Consider the following 19,990-nt stretch of genomic DNA (forward strand, 5'->3'; position numbering starts at 1 on the left):
TGGGGCTTCACCCTTTTCCAGTGAAGTCTGGATTAGTCCATGGCAAATGGTGGGACTGTGTTTCCACCCCTGGGGCAGTCGATTCCAGGTGTACTGGATGCCCCTCCAGGTGAAAGCAAACTGTGGCCTGCACTCTGCTGCCAAAGGGATGGAGAAGAATGCATTAGCGATGTCAATTGTAGCGTACCACTTGGCTGCCTTTGACTCCAGCTGATATTGAAGTTCTAGCATGTCTGGCACAGCAGCACTCAGCGGTGGTGTGACTTCATTCAGGCCACGGTAGTCTATTGTCAGTCTCCACTCTCCAGTAGATTTTCTTACTGGCCATATGGGACTATTAAAGGGTGAGCGAGTTTTGGTGATCACTCCTTGACTCTCCAGCTGGCGGATCAGCTGATGAATGGGGAGAAGGGAGTCTCGGTTGGTACGATACTGTCGCCGGTGCACCGTTGTGGTCGCGATTGGCACCTGTTGTTCTTCAACCCTCAGCAACCCCACAACGGAAGGATCCTCCGAGAGACCAGGCAAGATGGACAGCTGTTTAATTTCTTCCGTCTCCACAGCAGCTATGCCAAAAGCCCACCGATACCCCTTTGGGTCCTTGAAATAGCCTCTCCTAAGATAGTCTATCCCAAGGATGCACGGAGCCTCGGGGCCAGTTACAATGGGGTGCTTCTGCCAGTCCTGCCCAGTGAGGCTCACTTCAGCCTCCAGTAGACTCAGCTCTTGGGACCCCCCTGTCACTCCCGAAATGCAAATGGGCTCTGACCCTTTGAACTCTGATGGCATTAAAGTACACTGTGCACCAGTGTCCACTAGAGCTTTATACTCTTGTGGATCTGACGTGCCAGGCCACCGAATCCACACCGTCCAATAGACACGGTTGTCCCTTTCCTCCACCTGGCTGGAGGCAGGGCCCCTCTAATCCTCGTCAGAGAAATTGCTGCTCACCTGCTGTAAAAATGACTTGGAGGTCCCCTCCAGAGGATCGGAATCAAGGTCAAACTGTCTACCTGGTCTGGAGAGCTGGTTTTTGGAAACTGGAGCGGCATTTTTCCTAACAGAGTCCCCTTTTGTGATTTTTTTACCTCGCAACTCACGTACTCGTGCCTCTAGACTTGAGGTGGGTTTTCCATCCCACTTCCTCATGTCCTCTCCGTGGTCACGCAGGTAAAACCACAGGGTGCCCCGTGGTGTGTAGCCTCTGTATTCCCTCTCCTGAGCAGGGAAACGCTTGCCCCTAATAGCTGAGACACTGGCCCGTACAGGTGGGGAGTAGGACATGTTCTCTTTGATTTGCCGCACCTCCCGGGCCAGTTTCTCCACAGCTGAGACAAGGGAGGAAGAGAGACTTTCCTCATATTGGCGGAGTCTGACAGCCACCTCGTCCACTGTTGGTACGTCTTTACCTTTCCAGTTTACAACTGCCAGTGAGTTGGCATATGAGGAGGGTGCGCTCCGCACAAACTTCCTCCACATGGATTGTGAGCACTGGAGTTCATCTGGGTCTGTGGGTACCTGCTCATCGTCTGTGTCACAGTAAACCAGCTCCCGCACAGCTAATTCCCTCAAGTACTGAATACCCCTTTCCATATTGGTCCACTTGCCAGGATAGCATACAAAATCGTCACTGAAGGGGTACCTCTCCCTCACGCCTGACAGAAGTCTCCTCCAGAGGCTGAGGATTTGTTCCTTCTTCCCAATGGCCTTGTCAATGCCCCCATCCCTGGCCAGGGATCCCAGCTGCTTGGCTTCCTTGCCCTCTAATTCCAAGCTGCTGGCCCCGTTATCCCAGCACCGCAGCAGCCAGGTGGCAATGTGCTCGCCTGGGTGGCGGCTGAAGTCTTTCCGCATGTCTCGCAGCTCGCCCAGGGACAGGGACCGGGTGATGATCTCTGTCTCTATCTCCCGCGATGACCCTGGCTCATCGTCATCCCTCCCGGAGCGATCTGCTCTCTTTGCGTCTTTCTTTAATTTTACGGGGGCGACTGCAACCGGCACAGGTTGGTCATTGGGCTCAGCCGCGCTGCCTGCAGCTGGAGCTGGGGCTGGAGCAGCTGCTGTGCCTGCCAGGGAAACCGAGGCAGACCCTGCAGCTGTGGCAGCGGCGGTGCCAGTCTGGGGGGCTGTGACTGCCCGGCTAGCTCAGTCGGTAGAGCATGAGACTCTTAATCTCAGGGTCGTGGGTTCGAGCCCCACGTTGGGCGCCAATTAAATGTTTTGGTTTCGGCTGCCGCCGGCAACAAAAGCGCCACGCGGCCGCCCCTCCCCCCGCCGGCGTGCGGAGGAGAATGGAAAGAAAGAGGCAGAAACTGGTGGGTCGGGATAAGGGCAGTTTAACAGAACAGCAAACAGAGGGAAAACAGGAACAACAACGATACAAATAAGGAGAAAACACAACCACAAACCGTACAACAGCCGCTCTCCCGAAACCGGACCGGCGCTGCGCCCGCCCAAGCCGCGAGTGCGTTCCCGCCGCGCCGCCCCCCCCCACCGGAACCCCGCGTGACGTCACATGGTATGGAATACCGGGCTCTGTTTGGCCAGGTGGGGTCAGCCCCCACCCCCCGGCTGTGCCCCTTCCTGGAGTCCGGTGAAAATTAACCCTGTTCTGGCCAAACCCAGGACAATCTGTATCCAGGGTTTTCTCAGTGTTAGGTTCACTTTTGTTCTTGGTCTAATAATCAACAGTAATTGTTCTTCTTTGTTTAGAAATGTTGCATTAGTCATACTTCATTGCCTTTAGATTTGAAATTTGTGGTTAACATCGCTTTGTACAGAAGCTTCTTTCTTAACCCATAGTACAAACTGGTTAATGTAAAATCTTGTTTGTGTTCATGCATGTACCTGATTTCCTATTACTGTATTTGCTCTTCAGGGCAGGGATGTAATCCTTTTCAAAATTGCTGTATTAATGTGTCTCTTGAAGCTATTTGACAAAAATAACAGACATCATATATTAATATATAAAATACATACCTCTTAATATCTATTAGCAATTCTGTATTAGAGAAAGAGAGATAAATGATCTTATTACATAGACAGCCACAGCTATTCTTTGGTGTTCACTGTTAAGGGTATAGCTTGCTTTTCCCTTGCTTTTATAGTTACAATGGTAGGGTTAATATGTGACTTGGCGTACTACTAATATGATTTGGTTGTGCAAAATACTCGACTAATTTCCTTATTTGCAGTACTTTGTAATTTAATGTAAAAAGGGATGCTTCTGGCTAAGAAGACTGTATCTTAAATCATTGTTTAAATTGTAGAATATTTTAAGTGTATGAAAGATCACGTTAGCTTAGAATTAGTTTATTACTGTGAACTTTTACATCAACTTCTTATAATAGGAGATGCAGTAAATTCAAAACAGTTCTCAGTCCGGTTCCTCTAAATGAGGAGATGCTTATCTACACGTGAATCTGTGTCCATAACATCTGACTGACAAGTATTTCTGCAGTTTTTATATCTGAATAAGTGAGGTGTCTTCCAAGTGTTCATCGACACTTCACTGAACTCCTGTTTTCTTGGTTTTCAGTTAATCATCCTCATTCTTTGTGTGGACTCCTACCCTGAAAGAGTCATAGGCAGCATCTCCCAGCTGTGTTTCACAGCTCAGGGACTCTGTGTATGCATTAGAAAATGTTATTAGAAACAGATTGAGACTTCCTTTTATTTTTCTCACCTGGCAACAAATAAATTGCTGAGCTGAAGGCAGCAGGAGTCTAAGATAATCCCCAAACTGGTTGAGACTTACAGTGAAGGCCCAGAGGATCCCCCATCTAGTACAACAGTGTGCACCGCGTGCTTCCAGGTCATACAGCGTGCTTCATAACTCCTGTCCCCCTTCAGCGTTTCAGCTAAAGATGTGGACATGTGGGCAAATTGCTGTGTGCCAGGAGCTCTGTGGTAACTCCTCTTTGCAGAGGAATAAACTCCTTCAAATTACTTAGGGTTCATTGTGGTTATGAGCAAGCACACAGTTGCAGCAAACCAGTTGTTAATTTGTTACTTACCACCTGTCTGTCCACACTTACCCTCCAGTAAATGTGGTGAAAGTATCAGCGAGAGAGAGAGAAATTATCCTAGGTATCATGTGATGAGTCTGCACGGGACAGTTACCGCAGCACGTGCTGGTCACGTGGGAATGTTAATGCATGGATATGAATTCATAATCTAACTAAATGATGCAAGGTCCTAGGATAAACACCTGAAGGGATGCTGGATTGTTCTTCTTCATAAAAGCACGGCAAACTACTTATACTTAGCACACAGGACAGCTAATACAAAGCCCTTGTCATTTTGTAAGATAGTACTTTAGCTTTCCGTGCAATGACCTTTCTATATGGGGTAAGTCAGCTAAGCAAGTTCTTTTTTTTTGAAGCCAATGAGTATGCATACTTCTCAGGGACAAAGCAGGATACAAGCTTTTCTAGAAATCAATCTGCTTGTATTTAGTTATCTGAAAGTGATTTTAGAAGCTTTCTTTCAGAAAACCAGCATGAAATCTTTGGCAGTTGTGTACAAGCCTACCATTCAGGAGTAACTGACAGAATGGCTGACACACAAATGTACTGACGATGTGATTTTGATAAAGCAACGCATACTCACGGTCTGTAGTTGTCACAGTCATGAATGCAATGTGATTTAGAACAAGGTTTGTTTCTTCTTTGGTTGAGAAGGCTTTCAGGAAAATGTCATTAAAATGGTTAATGCCTTAGGTTATTTTTTTTTTTTACAGGAAAACTAGAGTAAAATTGCTTGTCTTCCATTTCAGACAATCCTTTGAATAATGAAAGTTCCCGAACTCACTCCTCCATCATTGCAACAAGCAAAATGTCTGTAAAGACCTCAATCTTTCACAAAGATGCTGCTACGCTAGAACCCCCATCTTCTGCTAAAATTACTTTTCAGTGTAAACACACAAGTGCCCTTTCTAACCATGTTTTGAGTAATGAAGATTTATTAGAAGACCTCTCACAACCAAACACAGAAACAAGACCTGAACTTTCAGTCCATGCGCTTACAAAAGAAAGCACTTACTCAGCAAAGTACCTGACTCCATTCAGCAATAATACCCATGCAGAAAACTCTCACAAAGAGAGTAACAAGAAGGATACTCTCCCAGTTCCTTCATGTGAAAATAATATTTTTGAATATGAAGACGATATTTCATCCGTGAGCAGACAGATACCTAGTAGGAAGTATACTAGCATCAGAAAGGCTGAAAAGGATATCTCTTTTATGCATGTGGGCCGCCACATTGGTGACAACATGTTGACTAAAAATTTATTTAACTTTTCCGATTTGAGCCACTCCAAAGGTAAAATGTCCTCTGAAGTAAATGAAAAATCCAGCAATGCAAGTATAAATAGTTTTTTTCCACCACCAGTTACAGAAAATTGTGAATTGGTGTCTTGTTCAGGAGGCAGTCGAACTGTGGTACATTCACTTGAAAATAACACTGATGAAGGTGGCCTTAATAAGCTTAAAATTAGATATGAAGAATTTCAGGAGCATAAGGCAGAAAAGCCAAGCCTCAGTCAACAAGCAGCACATTATATGTTCTTTCCTAGTGTTGTTCTTTCTAATTGTCTCAGTCGTCCACAGAAGTTAGCTCCCGTGACATATAAATTACAGCAAGGCAACAAACAGTCCAGGTTGAAGCTGAATAAAAAGAAACATAGTTTTGTGAATCATCAGGAGCCTGCAAGTGTAAATGATGTTGCATCAGTGAAGGAAAGCTGCTATACACAAGGTAATGCTTGTGGTAACATTCCTGACAAGGACAGTACTTTACCTAGTGACTTAGTTCAAGTTCCTCTTGAGGCTTTTGAAAACAAAATGCCTACAAGTACTGCTAATTATTCTGACTGCCAGTTTGCAGATGGATCTTTTGAAACCGAGCAGTCATTTGGATTATGTGGGAATAAATATACACTCCGTACAAAACGGAAGGTAAATTATGAAACTGAAGACAGTGAATCAAGCTTTGTCGCACACAACTCAAAATTTAATCTACCTCAACCGTTAGAAAGTGTTGAAAGTTTGGATGGGTCTCAGAAGTCTCGAAAGCGTAGAAAACTTTCTAAAAAATTGCCACCTGTTATTATTAAATATATTATCATCAATAGATTTAGAGGGAGAAAAAATATGCTTGTTAAACTAGGGAAAGTAGATTCTAGTGAGGAAAGAGTAGTACTCACAGAAGAAAAGATGAACTTGTATAAAAAGCTTGCACCTTTAAAGGACTTTTGGCCAAAAGTTCCTGACTCTCCTGCAACCAAATATCCTATTTACCCACTAACACCAAAGAAAAGTCACAAAAGGAAAGCAAAACATAAGTCGACCAAGAAAAAAGCTGGAAAACCACAAAAAACAGGTAGTAAAAGCATTAAAAGAACTTTATCCTTCAGAAAAAGGACTCATACAATTCTTTCTCCTCCTTTGCCATCGTACAATGCTGAAGCTGAAGACTGTGACTATAACTATAGTGATGTTATGTCTAAGTTAGGTTTTCTTTCTGAGAGAAGCACAAGCCCAGTAAACACATCTCCACCTCGCTGCTGGTCTCCCACTGATCCAAAAGCAGAAGAAATTTTGACAAACCTGGACAGAGAAGCTTTATTTACTAGGGGGCCCAATATGTGCAACAGCAAGACTGTTAATTCTAGTGTAGGAAAAAATAGTCGAACAAAAACTCAGGTTAAGAAATGTAAAAAGAAATTTGCTAGCCCCACTGTATCTACCAAGAAAAAGAAAAAGATTAATCAGGCTGATAAAACAGCAGATGATGGAAAGAAGAAATCTAGAGCAAAACAAAGACAAAAACCAGCTGAAAAAGCATCCTCAAGAAAGCGCGTTGTATTTAAAGATGAGAAAGGAAATACTCACACTACTGCAGAAGTGAAGTTTGTGCTGAAACGTCAAGATCCACCTGAGATTTCATACAACTCTGTCAACTCGCAGCGGCTTCATAACCGGAAAGACAGTCCTCTTCCTGGCTATTCAGCAGGATATCTACCATCAGCACAGCTCCCTTCAGCAGCTGAGGCACAAGGTAATTCATCAGGCTGTTTTCATTCATTGATGGAAATTGATAAGCCTGTAGATGCACAGTGTTTACCTGCTCCACGAGAAGACCTTCATTCATCTCTTGCATCTACTCCTGTGGCAGCTGGAAGGGAAGTACCAAAAATGAGCTCTCAAAGGCCTAGGACTCAAAGTGCTATGTTTAGAATGAAGGATTCTGCTCTCATTCAAAACATATTTGATCCATCTAATCACTCAACTCAGGTTACACAGAATGTGCGCATCTCTAAAGATAAGACTTCTGCGAAATCTGAAGAGATAAAAAATTTGCAAAACAGATATTTACTACCAGCTGGGAAATTAAATGAAGCTCGTGACTCTTTGGACACAGCAAAGATGGATCAGTTACATGCCACTAACTATTTGCATTGTAAAGACAATAATCAACAGCAGATTTTTTGTTTACCAGAGGCATCCAAGCATTCTGATCCTTGTTCTTCTATTCTTAAGTCATCTAAGGAAAGCCCTGGGCCACTTCAGATGCCTAAGAACTGTTTTGTAACGTCATTGAAGAGTCCAGTGAAACAGTTAAATTGGGATCAAAACCAGAGAGGATTTATTTTGGGTATGTCACATTTTAAACCTGAAACAGTAAAACAGAGGCCTCTGTCAGAAACAACCATGCAACCAAAACCCATCTCCCAGTATAAAAACAGGACTATAGTGGCCCCATCAGCATTCAGTGAAGGACAGTCTGGCCTAGCTGTTTTGAAAGAGTTGCTCCAGAAGAGACAGCAGAAAGCTCAGAATGCAAAGGTTACACAGGAACCATTACCGCCTAAAACACAGCTGAGCAGGAATATGCCATGCCCTCTTGAACAGAATAAAGCAATCAAAAGGTCACGGTCAGTCACATCGCCAAGAAAAGCTCGTGCTCCCAGGAATACAAAACCTAAAGAAAAAACACCAAAACTTTCAAAAATGGAGTCTTTAAGCCAGCAGATCACAAGTCGCATTGATCACTCTGTGTCTGATGACAGCCCCATTTTTTTTTCAGACCCTGGTTTTGAAAGTTGCTACTCGCTTGAAGATAGCTTGTCTCCAGATCACAATTATAACTTTGATATTAATACTATAGGGCAAACTGGATTTTGCAGTTTTTACTCTGCAAGCCAGTTTATCCCAGCAGATCAAAATTTGCCTCAGAAATTCTTGAGTGATGCAGTTCAGGATCTTGGTTCTGGACAAACAACAGAAAATGACTTTCTATGTCATAATGACCAAAAATCTGAGGAAGAAAAGCAGCATTCTTCAAGCACAAATAAATGGATACGGTCTGGTTCCCTGAGCCCTGAGCTTTTTGAGAAAACCTCACTGGATAATAATGAGAACCACTGCAATAGCCAAAGGAGGAAAAGTGTTCATCCTTCAACTTCTAGATCTAGTTCTATTGATACCTCTTGTACGCAAGAGACTGAGATCTGTTTAAATGAAAAATTCAAAGCGAACAGAAATGTCGTAAATAAAGAGAGATTTCTTAACCTTCCTCAGCCAACCAGCTCAGACTGGATTCAAAGCCACATTAGAAAAGAAACCACTTTTGAACCCTGTCAACCACTTGATTCAGTTAATACCTCTTTTACATCCATATTGTCTTCTCCTGATGGCGAACTTCTAGATGCAACTTCTGAGGATTTAGAATTATATGTTTCGAGAAACAGTGAGGCATTAACTCCAACTCCAGATAGTTCACCAAGATCAACCAGTTCTCCCTCACAATCAAAGAATGGAAGTTTTACACCTCGTACTGCTCACATTCTTAAGCCTCTCATGTCCCCACCCAGTCGCGAAGAAATCATGGCAACTTTGCTGGACCATGATCTTGCAGAAACAATTTATCAGGAACCATTTTGCAGCAATCCTTCAGATGCTCCAGAAAAGCCAAGGTACTGTGTTAAATGCATTTCTGTTTACGTATGCTTGTGATTATATTAAATTTAATTTATTCCTGTAAATAATTTTGTGCTGTTATGTGGCACAGATGCGTGAAAGATTCCATCTGATAAACATACATTTGAAGTTGAAAATTACTGTACTTCCCATGCAAATACCCATTTTCATTCATGACACTTTGTGGTTTTTATTGCTTGATATTATTGTAGTAAGTGGGAATGTACCTGCTTGGTTTGTAATAGAAAGATACTGTCCACAGGGATTTCATAGTGAGAAAACTAGTTAGCAGGACTACGCTTGTGTATATCATCTTGAGGACTGCCTGCATTGCAGTTTAGAGCAAAACAATAATTCAAACTATTTTCTTCACAGTGAAATTGGAGGACGGCTTCTCACAGTAGAAACTAGACTTCCAAATGACCTGCTTGAGTTTGAGGGGGACTTCTCATTAGAAGGTCTACGGCTCTGGAAGACTGCGTTTTCGGCAATGACAGAAGGTCCTAGACCAGGGTCTCCTCCCCGTTACGGTCACTCTATTGTTAACAAAAAAGAAAGTAATAGCCATAAAAGTAGTGAAGACAAAAAAATAGTCATAATGCCATGCAAGTGTGCTCCAAGCCAACAGCAAGTTCAGATATGGCTTCATGCCAAAGAAGAGTATGAACATTTCAAGAAATTGCCGAAGAATCATCCTGCTGAGCTGGAAAAGCAAGCTGTGAATTTCAGCTCTACAGTATTGTCTGAAGAGAAATCTATAGAGCTAGTAAAAGCAGCTAAAGATTTAAATTTGTCTAGCCTGGAAGATGAAAGACCTATTGTGCCTCCAAAGAATTCTCCTGCTTCTGTGGCAGAAACTACAACACCACAAACCAAGGAAACCTGTGATAAGTCTACAAGCACTATAGGAACTTCTATAAATAATAAAAATGACATAGACTCTAATAAAACTCTAACTGAAAGCAAGACACTTATTACTTCAACACTAGAACATGAGGAGGAGGAGGAGGAGGAGGAAGATTATTACGTCAGTTACAGTTCACCAGATTCTCCAGTACTTCCTCCTTGGCAGCAAGTAGCATCTCCAGATCCCAAGCAGTCCAATTTAGAAGACACAGAGTGGAAAAGTCAGCATATTATTTTGTCTTCTGTGGAAGGAAATGACGTAGTACCTGTTGGAAGTGCGCAAAACTCTCCATCTACCCAAGGGGACGTTAGGACTTCCTTTGACATGTCTCCGTTTCCAGTTAATGAAGATCCTAGAAATTCTGAACCCCTTTGCCTACATAGTACACCCATTGTCCAGAGAAAAAATCAAGATGGAGTACCTGAAGTTCTGGGGTTTACTCCTTTATCCACAGGTAAATCCGTTAAATAATTCTAATGATACACAAAAAAAAATTCTGAATATGATATGATATTATATCTCTTTTGGTGTAATGAGAAAACAATTACGTCGCCACAAAAATATTTTTAAAACTAGATTTGGAAAGGAAAAGGCCTGTGCGTTACTGTTAAACTAACTGTTGAATTATGAAAAAAGTCTAGAAGCAGAACACCCTTTTGCTTCCTGATGGTCTCCAGTATCTGAAGTGCTGGTTAAAAACTTAGTTTAAAAGTATAGCTTATTTTGGGGATTTTGAAATATTGTTGGTTACATTGCTTGTATTTTTCCAAACGTATTCTCAGTGTAGAGTGAATTACATTGCAGTGTTCGAGATGATAACCATGTGAGGTTTGGTAACTTATTGGCCTTATACTATACATTCCTAAATGTCCATAAATACCAAGTTGTAGTAGTTGTGCTTTTGGATTCGACAGACAATAAAGTTGTATTTGTTTTTACATATAATGCTTGTTTATAATGTTAACAAAATGCCTCTGGTGGTTCCCAGCCTGTTGTTTAATATCTAGACAATGTTATTGAGCCTAAGCAGTTTTGCACTCATATGTGTTTACAGAACCAAAAGCCCAGAAACTGAGCCACAAGAGGGGAAATAATACTGATGGTCTTCGAAGAGTACTTCTAACCACACAAATGAAGGTATATTAAGATTTTTAGATACAGGTGTATTTTTATTACACTACATATACACATTTCCATTCTCTTTCTTCTGTGTTGTTTTTTTCTTTTGCTGTTAAGATCTTGAAAATACATTTAAAATGGTAGGGTGCAGTTGCTGTAGAATCTGTGTACACTCAAAGTTAGGAAGAAGAAATTGGTTTAATTTGCAGGGGGGGGAAAAGCTGGATATCGAGAGTGTGTTCTATGTTTTAGTATAGTGAGGCACTAATGACACACTAAAGACACTGTGTTAGGATGACTACTCTTCTAGTTACAACATCCTTTTAAAGTTCTGTTGTGATTTCCCTTTTATATATATATTTGTATATATAAATATACACAGAGATGTGTATACTTACGTGTCTGTGTGTGTATAAGTTTTCAGGCAATGTTTTAAGCATTTTCTGAAAACAACTCAGGCAGTGAATGGCACTGGTATGCTGACAGAGTAGAATGGGAATGGATCTTATGAAATGATCAGACTCGTATCAGTGTTTCGTGTTGGGAACAGAATGGTGAGCTAGGTGCATTATCAAAGATACCAAATAGTCTTTTCTTTTGTTCTCAACGTGGTGGTATTCACCTAGTTCAAGTGGGTACTTAAGTGTACCCTTAATTCAGTGCCTTAAAACGTAGTGTCTGAAATTGAGATTTTTGATGAATTGTTGCGCAAGATAGAATAGAGATTTGCTGGTTTCCCCTGTCCTCAGTTTTCTAAGAAAGCCAATGTGCGGGGGTTTTTTTGGTTCTTGTGTTTGTTTTGGGTTTTTTTGTTTTGTTAAGTATTTGAAACTGCCTCTTGCTTTACTATGAGGTTTCAGTAAAATTATTCCTAAAAGGCAGGAAGATACAACTGTTGTTTCCCTGTTGAAAAATGACGATGAGATAGTGAAAGCTTTTTCTCTTAGTAATTATAGTATAGCATTTGCATTTTCATTGATAAATTTGTATTTAATATTGCATATGAATTTAGCAACCTGTAGTTTTTTTCAGTATTACACTGTGCTGCTTTTCTCTCCTCCCCCACTCAAGAATCAATTTGCTGCTCTCGGTGCTCCAAAGAAAGAGACTTCTCAGATTGAAGGACCATCTTTAAATAACACTTATGGTTTTAAAGTCAGTGTGGAAAACCTGCAGGAAGCAAAATCTTTACATGAGGTAACCTACTGTTACATGTTAATTTATAAAATGATAGTTTAACAGACCAGCTGTATAACGGCAGAATTTAAAAATCTTTTCCTCCTTGATCCCTGCCTGACTTAAAATTAATCCATGTGTGATGTCTGCAGCTTTAAGTAGTTGCTTTGCTAGTTTCAGCTTGATCTCCAAGTACCTTTACTTAATAGCATTGAACTAAATTTCACAGTATTTCTGTTGAGGACGTGGTAAACGTTCCTTTAAAAAGGCAAAAATAAGGGAAAGAGCAGAAGGAAGAAATAGTAAATTTTGTATAAGAACATTACTGGAAAAACTAGTTGACCATAACTTTCATGGATCATTTCCTTAAGAAACAAGGCATCTGGCATCACTCAGTCAGGCCCTCCTGACATCTTTACTTGTTACCTTATGAACCTCTTGGTCAGTTCCTGTGACGTTTAACAAAATGGTACACATCTCAAAGAATGTGTCTATGTGTTTCATGTAGATCAGTGATTCATCGGCAAAGAGAGATCAAAATTGGTGCTGGAGAAAGGGATGCATTGTGAATACAGTACTACTGTGTTTGACTGCTAACTGGCCAGCCAGCATGTATGTGCTCCCAGACAGTCACCACATCCATGTCTTGGAATTAGCTGTTGACCAATTTACAGATGAGATGGGGATACAGGCGTTTTACGCATTGTGTGGAGGACATAGGAGAAGCCACAGGAAACTAATGATTTTGCAGGAAATGGAGATAGTTTGATAGTAAAATTTCATTTCAGTGGTGGCTGTAGTGATTTAGGATGCAAATCTAGAGGACTTCAGGCTGCCCCCAGGGCAGCTTACATACTCAGAAGTATTTGTAACTTTTCCCTCGTAATCCCTCCAACTTGCCCATTAGTCCACATTATCAACTATATTATGCAAGACAACAGAGCAACAACGTAGTATTGAAACAATATTAAATACTACAGTATTTATGGTAGAGTCATAACTGTACAATTTGTAGGGATTAGCATTTTCTAAATGCAAACCATTCTGCAAAAAGCTGTAGCAACATGATGTGGAAGTTCATTAATCCAAGTGAAGGGAAAGTTAGGTATTCTCCGTATCTTCCTGTGAGTGACTTAGTCTTCGTGCTTGTCTGCATGTCTTGGGTTAGGGAAGGAAAGGAAGATAAAGACCAGCAGTGATTCGTTGTTCTTGATCAGTCAGGAAACTTAATTCAGCTCAATATGCAAAGCTGTTTGAAAACGTTACAGGAATTTACAGTTGTTGAAGCTGAACATTTATGTTTGTATTTTCTGCTTTTGGTAGAAGAATATAGTACTCAGAAACAAATACTGAATTTTAATAATTGAGTATAAAAGTGTATTAAGTGATTAATTTTTTTTCTGAAGATAGTGGTTTTTGCGTAAAGGTGAGATCCAGAGATGCATGTTTAATCACTTGTTAATTTTCAGGTGTGACCTCTTAGTTACAACAGAATATGATGATATAAATGTCTGCAATTAGTTCATTTGCACTAATAATTTCCTCTTAAGTCTTTTGAAGAAAGCTCCAAATACTAACTTACTGTATTTATCTGTTGGTAGGTCCAACACCTTACCCTCATCAGTATGGAGTTACATGCTCGAACCAGACGAGATTTGGAACCAGACCCAGAGTTTGATCCGATCTGTGCTTTATTCTATTGCATCTCATCAGACACAGCACTGCCAAATACTGATAAAAAAGAAATCACTGGTGCTATAGTGATTGATAGAGACAGGACACTCTCAAGCCAAGGTTCCTATTTCTTTTTTCTTAACATATTTTACAAAAATGCTTATTTCGTAGTAAACAAACAGTAGAAAGCAAAATATAATCGACTATCTATTTTACTGTTTAGCTCACTTAATTTTGTCTTGTTGACTGTTGGATGAATGGCCATCTTAAGCATAGAGAGTGTTTTCCTGCTTATATCTTCCACAGAACTATTGCATGAGCTGTAAACCACAAATAGCATAGGCATGTGCAAAATATCTTTGTTTGCGTACTTGTGGACGAGCTCCTGCAGTGTTCTAAAAGTATAAAGAGGAAAACCTGCCTTTAGTTTCCTGCTCAAGTTGCTGGATAGCTAAGAGTAGAAAATGTTAAAAGCAAGACAGTATGTTTTATATTTTACTTAGGGGTTATTTTTGTGGTTTTATCTGATCCTTTTAGGATCTAAACAGGGGCCCTTATTCTATTGTACCTTTTTGGCTTTGTTTAGACCAGTGATACTCAACCTGTGGCTCTAGAGCCGGATGTGGCTCTTCATGGCCCTACAGGCGGCTCTCGCAATGTAGGCATCTGATCGGCGCTCCACTCTATCAGGCAGCGCGGGGAGCACTGAGCAAATGGACCAGCAGTGTGGGAGTCGCTGAAGTTCCCCCTCCCATAGGGGGAAAGAAAAGGAGCTGCTGGGATCCCCCCACAGGTAAGAGTAGAGATCACCTCCCACCCAGCAGCCGTGGGGCAGAATGGGGGAAAACTCGCCCTTTTGCCCCTTCTACCCCTCCACCCCACTCCTTCCTAGCAGCCAGAAGGGGTTGAAGACAGAATGGTGCTGGGAGAGAGGATGCTGATGTGTCATGTCGTGATGTATCAATATGTGATGATGTTGAGGCAGCATCATCACACATTGACATGTCATGATGGGAAAAAAAAAAAATCGCACTGTTGATAATTGATTTTTATGGTGCTCTACAACTCCATTTAATAAGAAGTGGCTCTCCAGCTGTTAAAGGTTGAGTACCACTGGTTTAGGCTAGTAAAAATCAAAAAAACAAACAAACAAAAAAGTCCTCTTTCTTTCAGGGTTTCTTTGGCATTGTGAATGTGTATTAAACCACAAAATACTGTCTAAAATGGAAGTGTGGACAAAACCTACCAAAAATAAATTTAGCATTAAGGCAACAACTCCTTCTTTTACCAGATTATTTTTCAAAGTTTTGTAGATATTGTATCATATTAAGCTAAATTCTTACTATTCTCAGTGAAGCTTTTTCTGGTATTATATGCTTGTTACTAGCTGTAAAAAAATTATCCCCATTACCTTACTAAGTGAGATTTTCCACAGTATAGACACTATGGCTCCGTAGGTGTGTGCCACTGATAAATGATCAAGAAAAAGCTCTCTGTGAAGAGGTCCAATAATATTTTGAAAAACCAAAGGTTCTGATCTGGTTTTGTTAGTGAAATAAAATTATATGTTTAAATGTTATTGTGATGTTCTTTGCTTTAATTGATGTGTGCTGTCAATATTTTCTTGGTTAGAACTTTTTGAGTTCTCTGTGGAGTGACTTGACATTGGAATACACCTTTTTTTCACTTTTTGTGTTATCGTTGCTTTGTAAGTTACAGTACTCATTTTAACATTTCTGAAAGCACACTTTTTTTAATTCTCAAGATTTTAAGAATGTGTCAAAGTAGAATGCCTTTTTAAAACTCCAGATTGTTGCCTTAATCAGAGATATTACTGTCTGTTGTATAGACAAAATGAAAAGACAGACCTTGTGTTGCATATTATTAAAGAGCTTTTTCATACTGAAGGCAAATTCTGAGTTGCTGCATGCATACGGATTTAGCTATAACTCGCACATTATCAATGTAGACACTCTTTAATGTGCACTAAGTGAGCAGTTGCTCGTGTTTTTCCATTTGTGTTAGTAACTTAGCAGGTTTTTTTAAGTGTACTGAAAAAAGAACTATACTATGTTGTGTAGCATTTTCATTCTTCAAAGCATTTTGCAAAGCACTACTCTAAGCTAGTAATTAAAATATATATTTGCATGAAAACACTGTGTGAGCTGTCATATGGTCCTTTAACGTTTCTTATTCAAAAATAATTTTCTAATAGCTGGACTCTTGTCCATGTAAAATGGTGACATTTCTCTCGAATCAAATTTATTTATATCTGAGAATTTATGCAAGATTACCACTATGGTAAAATTTTACAAAGTGAAAAGAACAAAATTTTCCACCCAAGAGGAATAAGATAACTCCATGGAATTAATTGTGATAATAATTAAAGATAAAAATAGGTTGTATTCCATACTTCTTTTCAGTTGTATGTCTTATTCTAAAGCAATATTGTTGACTAAAGTCATGCAATTCCTTCTAAATTGTAATGATTTTTTTTTTTTTTTTTTTACTTTATTTTCTAGGGAGCAGAGACCAAGCCCCCTTGCTCACAAGATCTGGAGTTACAGGACTAGAAGTCAGTTACGCTATTGATGAAAGAACTCTTTTCCAGGAAGTAGTGAATATTGTAAAAAGGTAGCATATCTGTACGTTCTGCTTTTATTTTTCAGGTTTGGTACAGCAGATTTAGTTCCTTCAACCCTTGCCAGTCTCTCAAATACTGATTTTTGTTGTTGTTTCCCTCAAAGGCTTATTTCTAGAGTGGACAAGCATGGTGGTCTTTCGAATAAAAATATCTTTTGTTTTCCATTTTCTCTGACAGCAAGAACATGCAACTCCTCTTAAGCAGCTTGAGTTACAGTCTTGAAACTAATCAGCCATATAAGTAATCTTCTTTAACATATAACTTTTCCTGTTAATCCCAGAATTCATTACACATCTCTCTCAGACTCTCAGAATAGTAGATATTAACAGTGCTGAAAACTATAGAAAACCCCTCAGATGGGAAGAATTTTTCTAGGGACTCTGAAGCAAGACAGAAAAAAACCTACATGATACTGAAACAGATTAAAATAACTGGTAGTTGGAAAATCAGTTTCCTTTAATAGTTTTGTCTTCTCTGAATGGAAATACTCTGCTACATCAGACTTGGAAAATTGTTGGTTTTCCTTATCTCCACCAAGGCTGGGAAACCTGTTCGGTAGCCCTCTCGGCTGGTGAGTAGGTGGAACCACAGATGTCTCTAGAGGCCCTATGGTCAGAGGTGCAAAGCTGTAAAATTGCAAGGAAAAATAAACAGATTTAAACTGTGAGTCACCCTGCTGGAATAGAGGCACAAGAAAAAAATGTGTACTAGGCAGAGTACATTTGCAATTCTTTCTCTCTCCAACCAGAAAACCTCTGATGAGAAAGACATTCACCAACCTCATGAAGCCAGAATACAAAAAGAGTTGCTGAATGCAACCAACACAGGGTGAGTCCTGACAGAACAGCAGATTCCTGTTCAGAGAAGACAAAATTCAGGTAAGGAACATAATTTTATTTTTCTCTTTCTTGGAAATCTAGTGCTCCATCAAACTTAGGAAAATTACTGAGAATGAGAAGTTGCCAGTAAGTGAAGAATTCTCCATAAGTTCTGTGGAAGTTTAAAAAGTGACAGTACATATGGAAGAGAGAACTCAGCAGTTACAATACATACCTATCACTGAAGAACAGAAGAAGTATACATCTGTACATACTGGAGGCATTACGGAATGAAAAAAAGCATGCAATTTTTGTAGTAATTCAAGATGGAATCACCAGGTTGCTGAATGAGAAATCTTTTCTGAAGAGATCTTCTCTTTCAACACTGTGCTAGCATGCCTTTTTGAGTCAACAACTTTATCTTCAAAGATTGAGTTAGTTCACTTGTATTCCTGGAAGATAAAAGATTTGATCTGTTAATGGAGAGGCAGACTGCTGTTGTCGTCTTAGTCTACTTCCCTCCCCCCTCTATGCAAGACCATTTAAGGAATCGGACTTCTGCTGAACTCTCAACAAATGTGTTTTTAAAACTTGGACAACATCTACAGTTTGCTGCTCTATTCCCCCTGTATTTTCTGTAGCCAAGGCAGAAGAGAATAATAAATTCTACTGGAGTAAATGTTTCATATTTCTGAAGCACAAAATAAGTATCTAGGCCTAGAGTAGCTTTAAGTGAAGGAAAAACTATGGTAAAACTACTTGATTAAAAAGTAGTGGACTGCAAAAATCTTTCTCAATGGGAAATCAACAAGCAAGCAGCTTTTAATGAAAACTGTCAGCATCAGGAATTATTTTGCAAACAATCTTCTGTTCCTGCTTTTAGTATTATTTTTTCCAGCACAAGCTACTCTAGTTGTTCTGGCAGGTGCACTTAATAGTATGTCTGATAGGTTAGAGTAAGAAAAGAATCGGGCCATGTTTAAGAAGCATTACCATTTGGGGTTCATGGAGCAAAACTTGAAGTCACCTGAATTTATCAGCAGAGGACCGTATTGGTGTCTTATATACTGATGTATGCATCAGACTAAGAGGATAATAGGTTCTAGTGACCAAATATCATGCCCAGCATGACTGCAGCTGGCTTTTGGTTCATGTTCTTGGCCTCTTTGGCTGTTGGAGGGAAGGATGAAAGTGTGAAATTCCAGATTCCTGGCACAGTGAATGACAGAATATTCAATCTTGATTGTCAATACAAGGAATAGACTTTATTGACTTGTTGGTGCACTGAACAGAGGGTACCTCAGCTGTGGGGAGGAATTGTCCTATGCAGTCCAATTGAAGACTTTTGTTCCCATTTCTAGTCATTCTCTTAGTAGTTGGCCTAATTCTTGCTTTTATTTCATGTATGTGAAATTCTGGAACATACTTATTTGTTTGAAGTTCCAGCCTCCTACTTCTCTGTTTAGACCTTTTGTTTTTATTCTGTTCTGGTTATTGAAAATGAGAAATGGCTGATTCTGTCACTTCTTGTCAATAGATGTAAACTCCGGAAGAGCACAGTAGAGAATTCTTCACCACTGTTCCCCGGATACTGATGAGGGAAAGGTGATTTCCTGGGAAACATATCACTTCCTGCAATACTCTTAGCTCGTCAGTCTCTTTTTCTCATCAGAAATCTGCAAGTGTTTTGTCTTCAAACAAATGACCCAAAGTGTCTATACAAATAGTCTTTATAACATCCTGGTTGATACTGAGGGACACAGATGCTGAAGCAGAGTGATAAATTAGTGAGGTTTTAATGCTTGCTGGTGTCTTATTCTTGGGCTGCTCCACTAGCCTTTTATCACTGAAGAGTGTTTCCCAAATCTAACTTTTTATAGCAGAGCTAAAGTTACTCTGTTACGTGTTCACTGAAGATGAGTATTGCTCCAGAAAGTTCACTGGAATTGATAAGCTGAAGTTGGATTCAGTTACACCTTCACTGTGAAGTCTTTCAGCATGTGCTAGATCTGAATGACCACAGTAAATTAACATGTGTTTCCACCTGGACATCCGTAAAGTAAATACCAGGTTAAATGTTCTTTTGTGAAATTAGTAGGTGTCGTCCCTGATTAACTCAGGGCAGGTGGCAAATGAGAATAAGTGATCTTGAGGTCTGTAGACCAGAAGACGACCTGGTTGTTTCTCCAGAATTGTGATCTGTGATTTCATCTATGCTGAAAGCTAGCAGATTTGTCTAAATATTTAGGAGAATAAGCACCTTTATTTCCAGGAGATTATTACTGAGAGTGATTCATCTGTGAAATAGGAGTATTTACAAGTGTGAGTACCAAAATCTATGTAGAGACGGCTAAAAGAAAGCACATCGTTATAAAGAGAATTTGATAATTCTCTTTAATTCTGAAAGACATTGAAATAGTGAGCTGCTTGAGGGTTGAGAGGCAGGGAACAGTTTGAAAGGAAGAACAATAGAGGTTGGTTTGGAGGAGGCAGGGAAGAATAAACAGCATGGATTTGCAACAAAGAAAAGCATAATTAAAGTGGTTCTTTGTACCCTGACAACCATCTTAGAGTTTGAGAGGATGCTTCACCTACAAAGGTCCAATTTTCCCTTCTTTGATAAGCTGTCCTCTGGCTGTGAACAAGAAAATAGGACTTCAGCTCAAAACT

The 19,990-nt window shown here is 40.1% G+C and overlaps 1 protein-coding gene and 1 non-coding gene across 3 annotated transcripts in view; both read left to right on the forward strand.

The window, feature by feature from the left end:
- The window catches only part of REV3L (REV3 like, DNA directed polymerase zeta catalytic subunit), a 128,665-nt gene that overhangs the window by 78,679 nt on the left and 29,996 nt on the right, over positions 1 to 19,990 (forward strand). For both annotated transcript variants that reach the window (XM_075414198.1, XM_075414199.1), the window contains 6 exons: positions 4,778 to 8,978; positions 9,358 to 10,343; positions 10,944 to 11,026; positions 12,080 to 12,205; positions 13,786 to 13,978; positions 16,381 to 16,492. In XM_075414198.1, the coding sequence (XP_075270313.1) occupies positions 4,778 to 8,978; positions 9,358 to 10,343; positions 10,944 to 11,026; positions 12,080 to 12,205; positions 13,786 to 13,978; positions 16,381 to 16,492 (5,701 nt within the window). The remainder of the gene's footprint in view (positions 1 to 4,777; positions 8,979 to 9,357; positions 10,344 to 10,943; positions 11,027 to 12,079; positions 12,206 to 13,785; positions 13,979 to 16,380; positions 16,493 to 19,990) is intronic.
- Positions 2,135 to 2,207, forward strand: TRNAK-CUU (transfer RNA lysine (anticodon CUU)). The gene has a single exon. It is a non-coding gene; the product is annotated as a tRNA-Lys (tRNA).

The sequence above is a fragment of the Opisthocomus hoazin genome, chromosome 2 (assembly GCF_030867145.1).
Source record: "Opisthocomus hoazin isolate bOpiHoa1 chromosome 2, bOpiHoa1.hap1, whole genome shotgun sequence".
Taxonomy (NCBI): Eukaryota; Metazoa; Chordata; class Aves; order Opisthocomiformes; family Opisthocomidae; genus Opisthocomus; species Opisthocomus hoazin.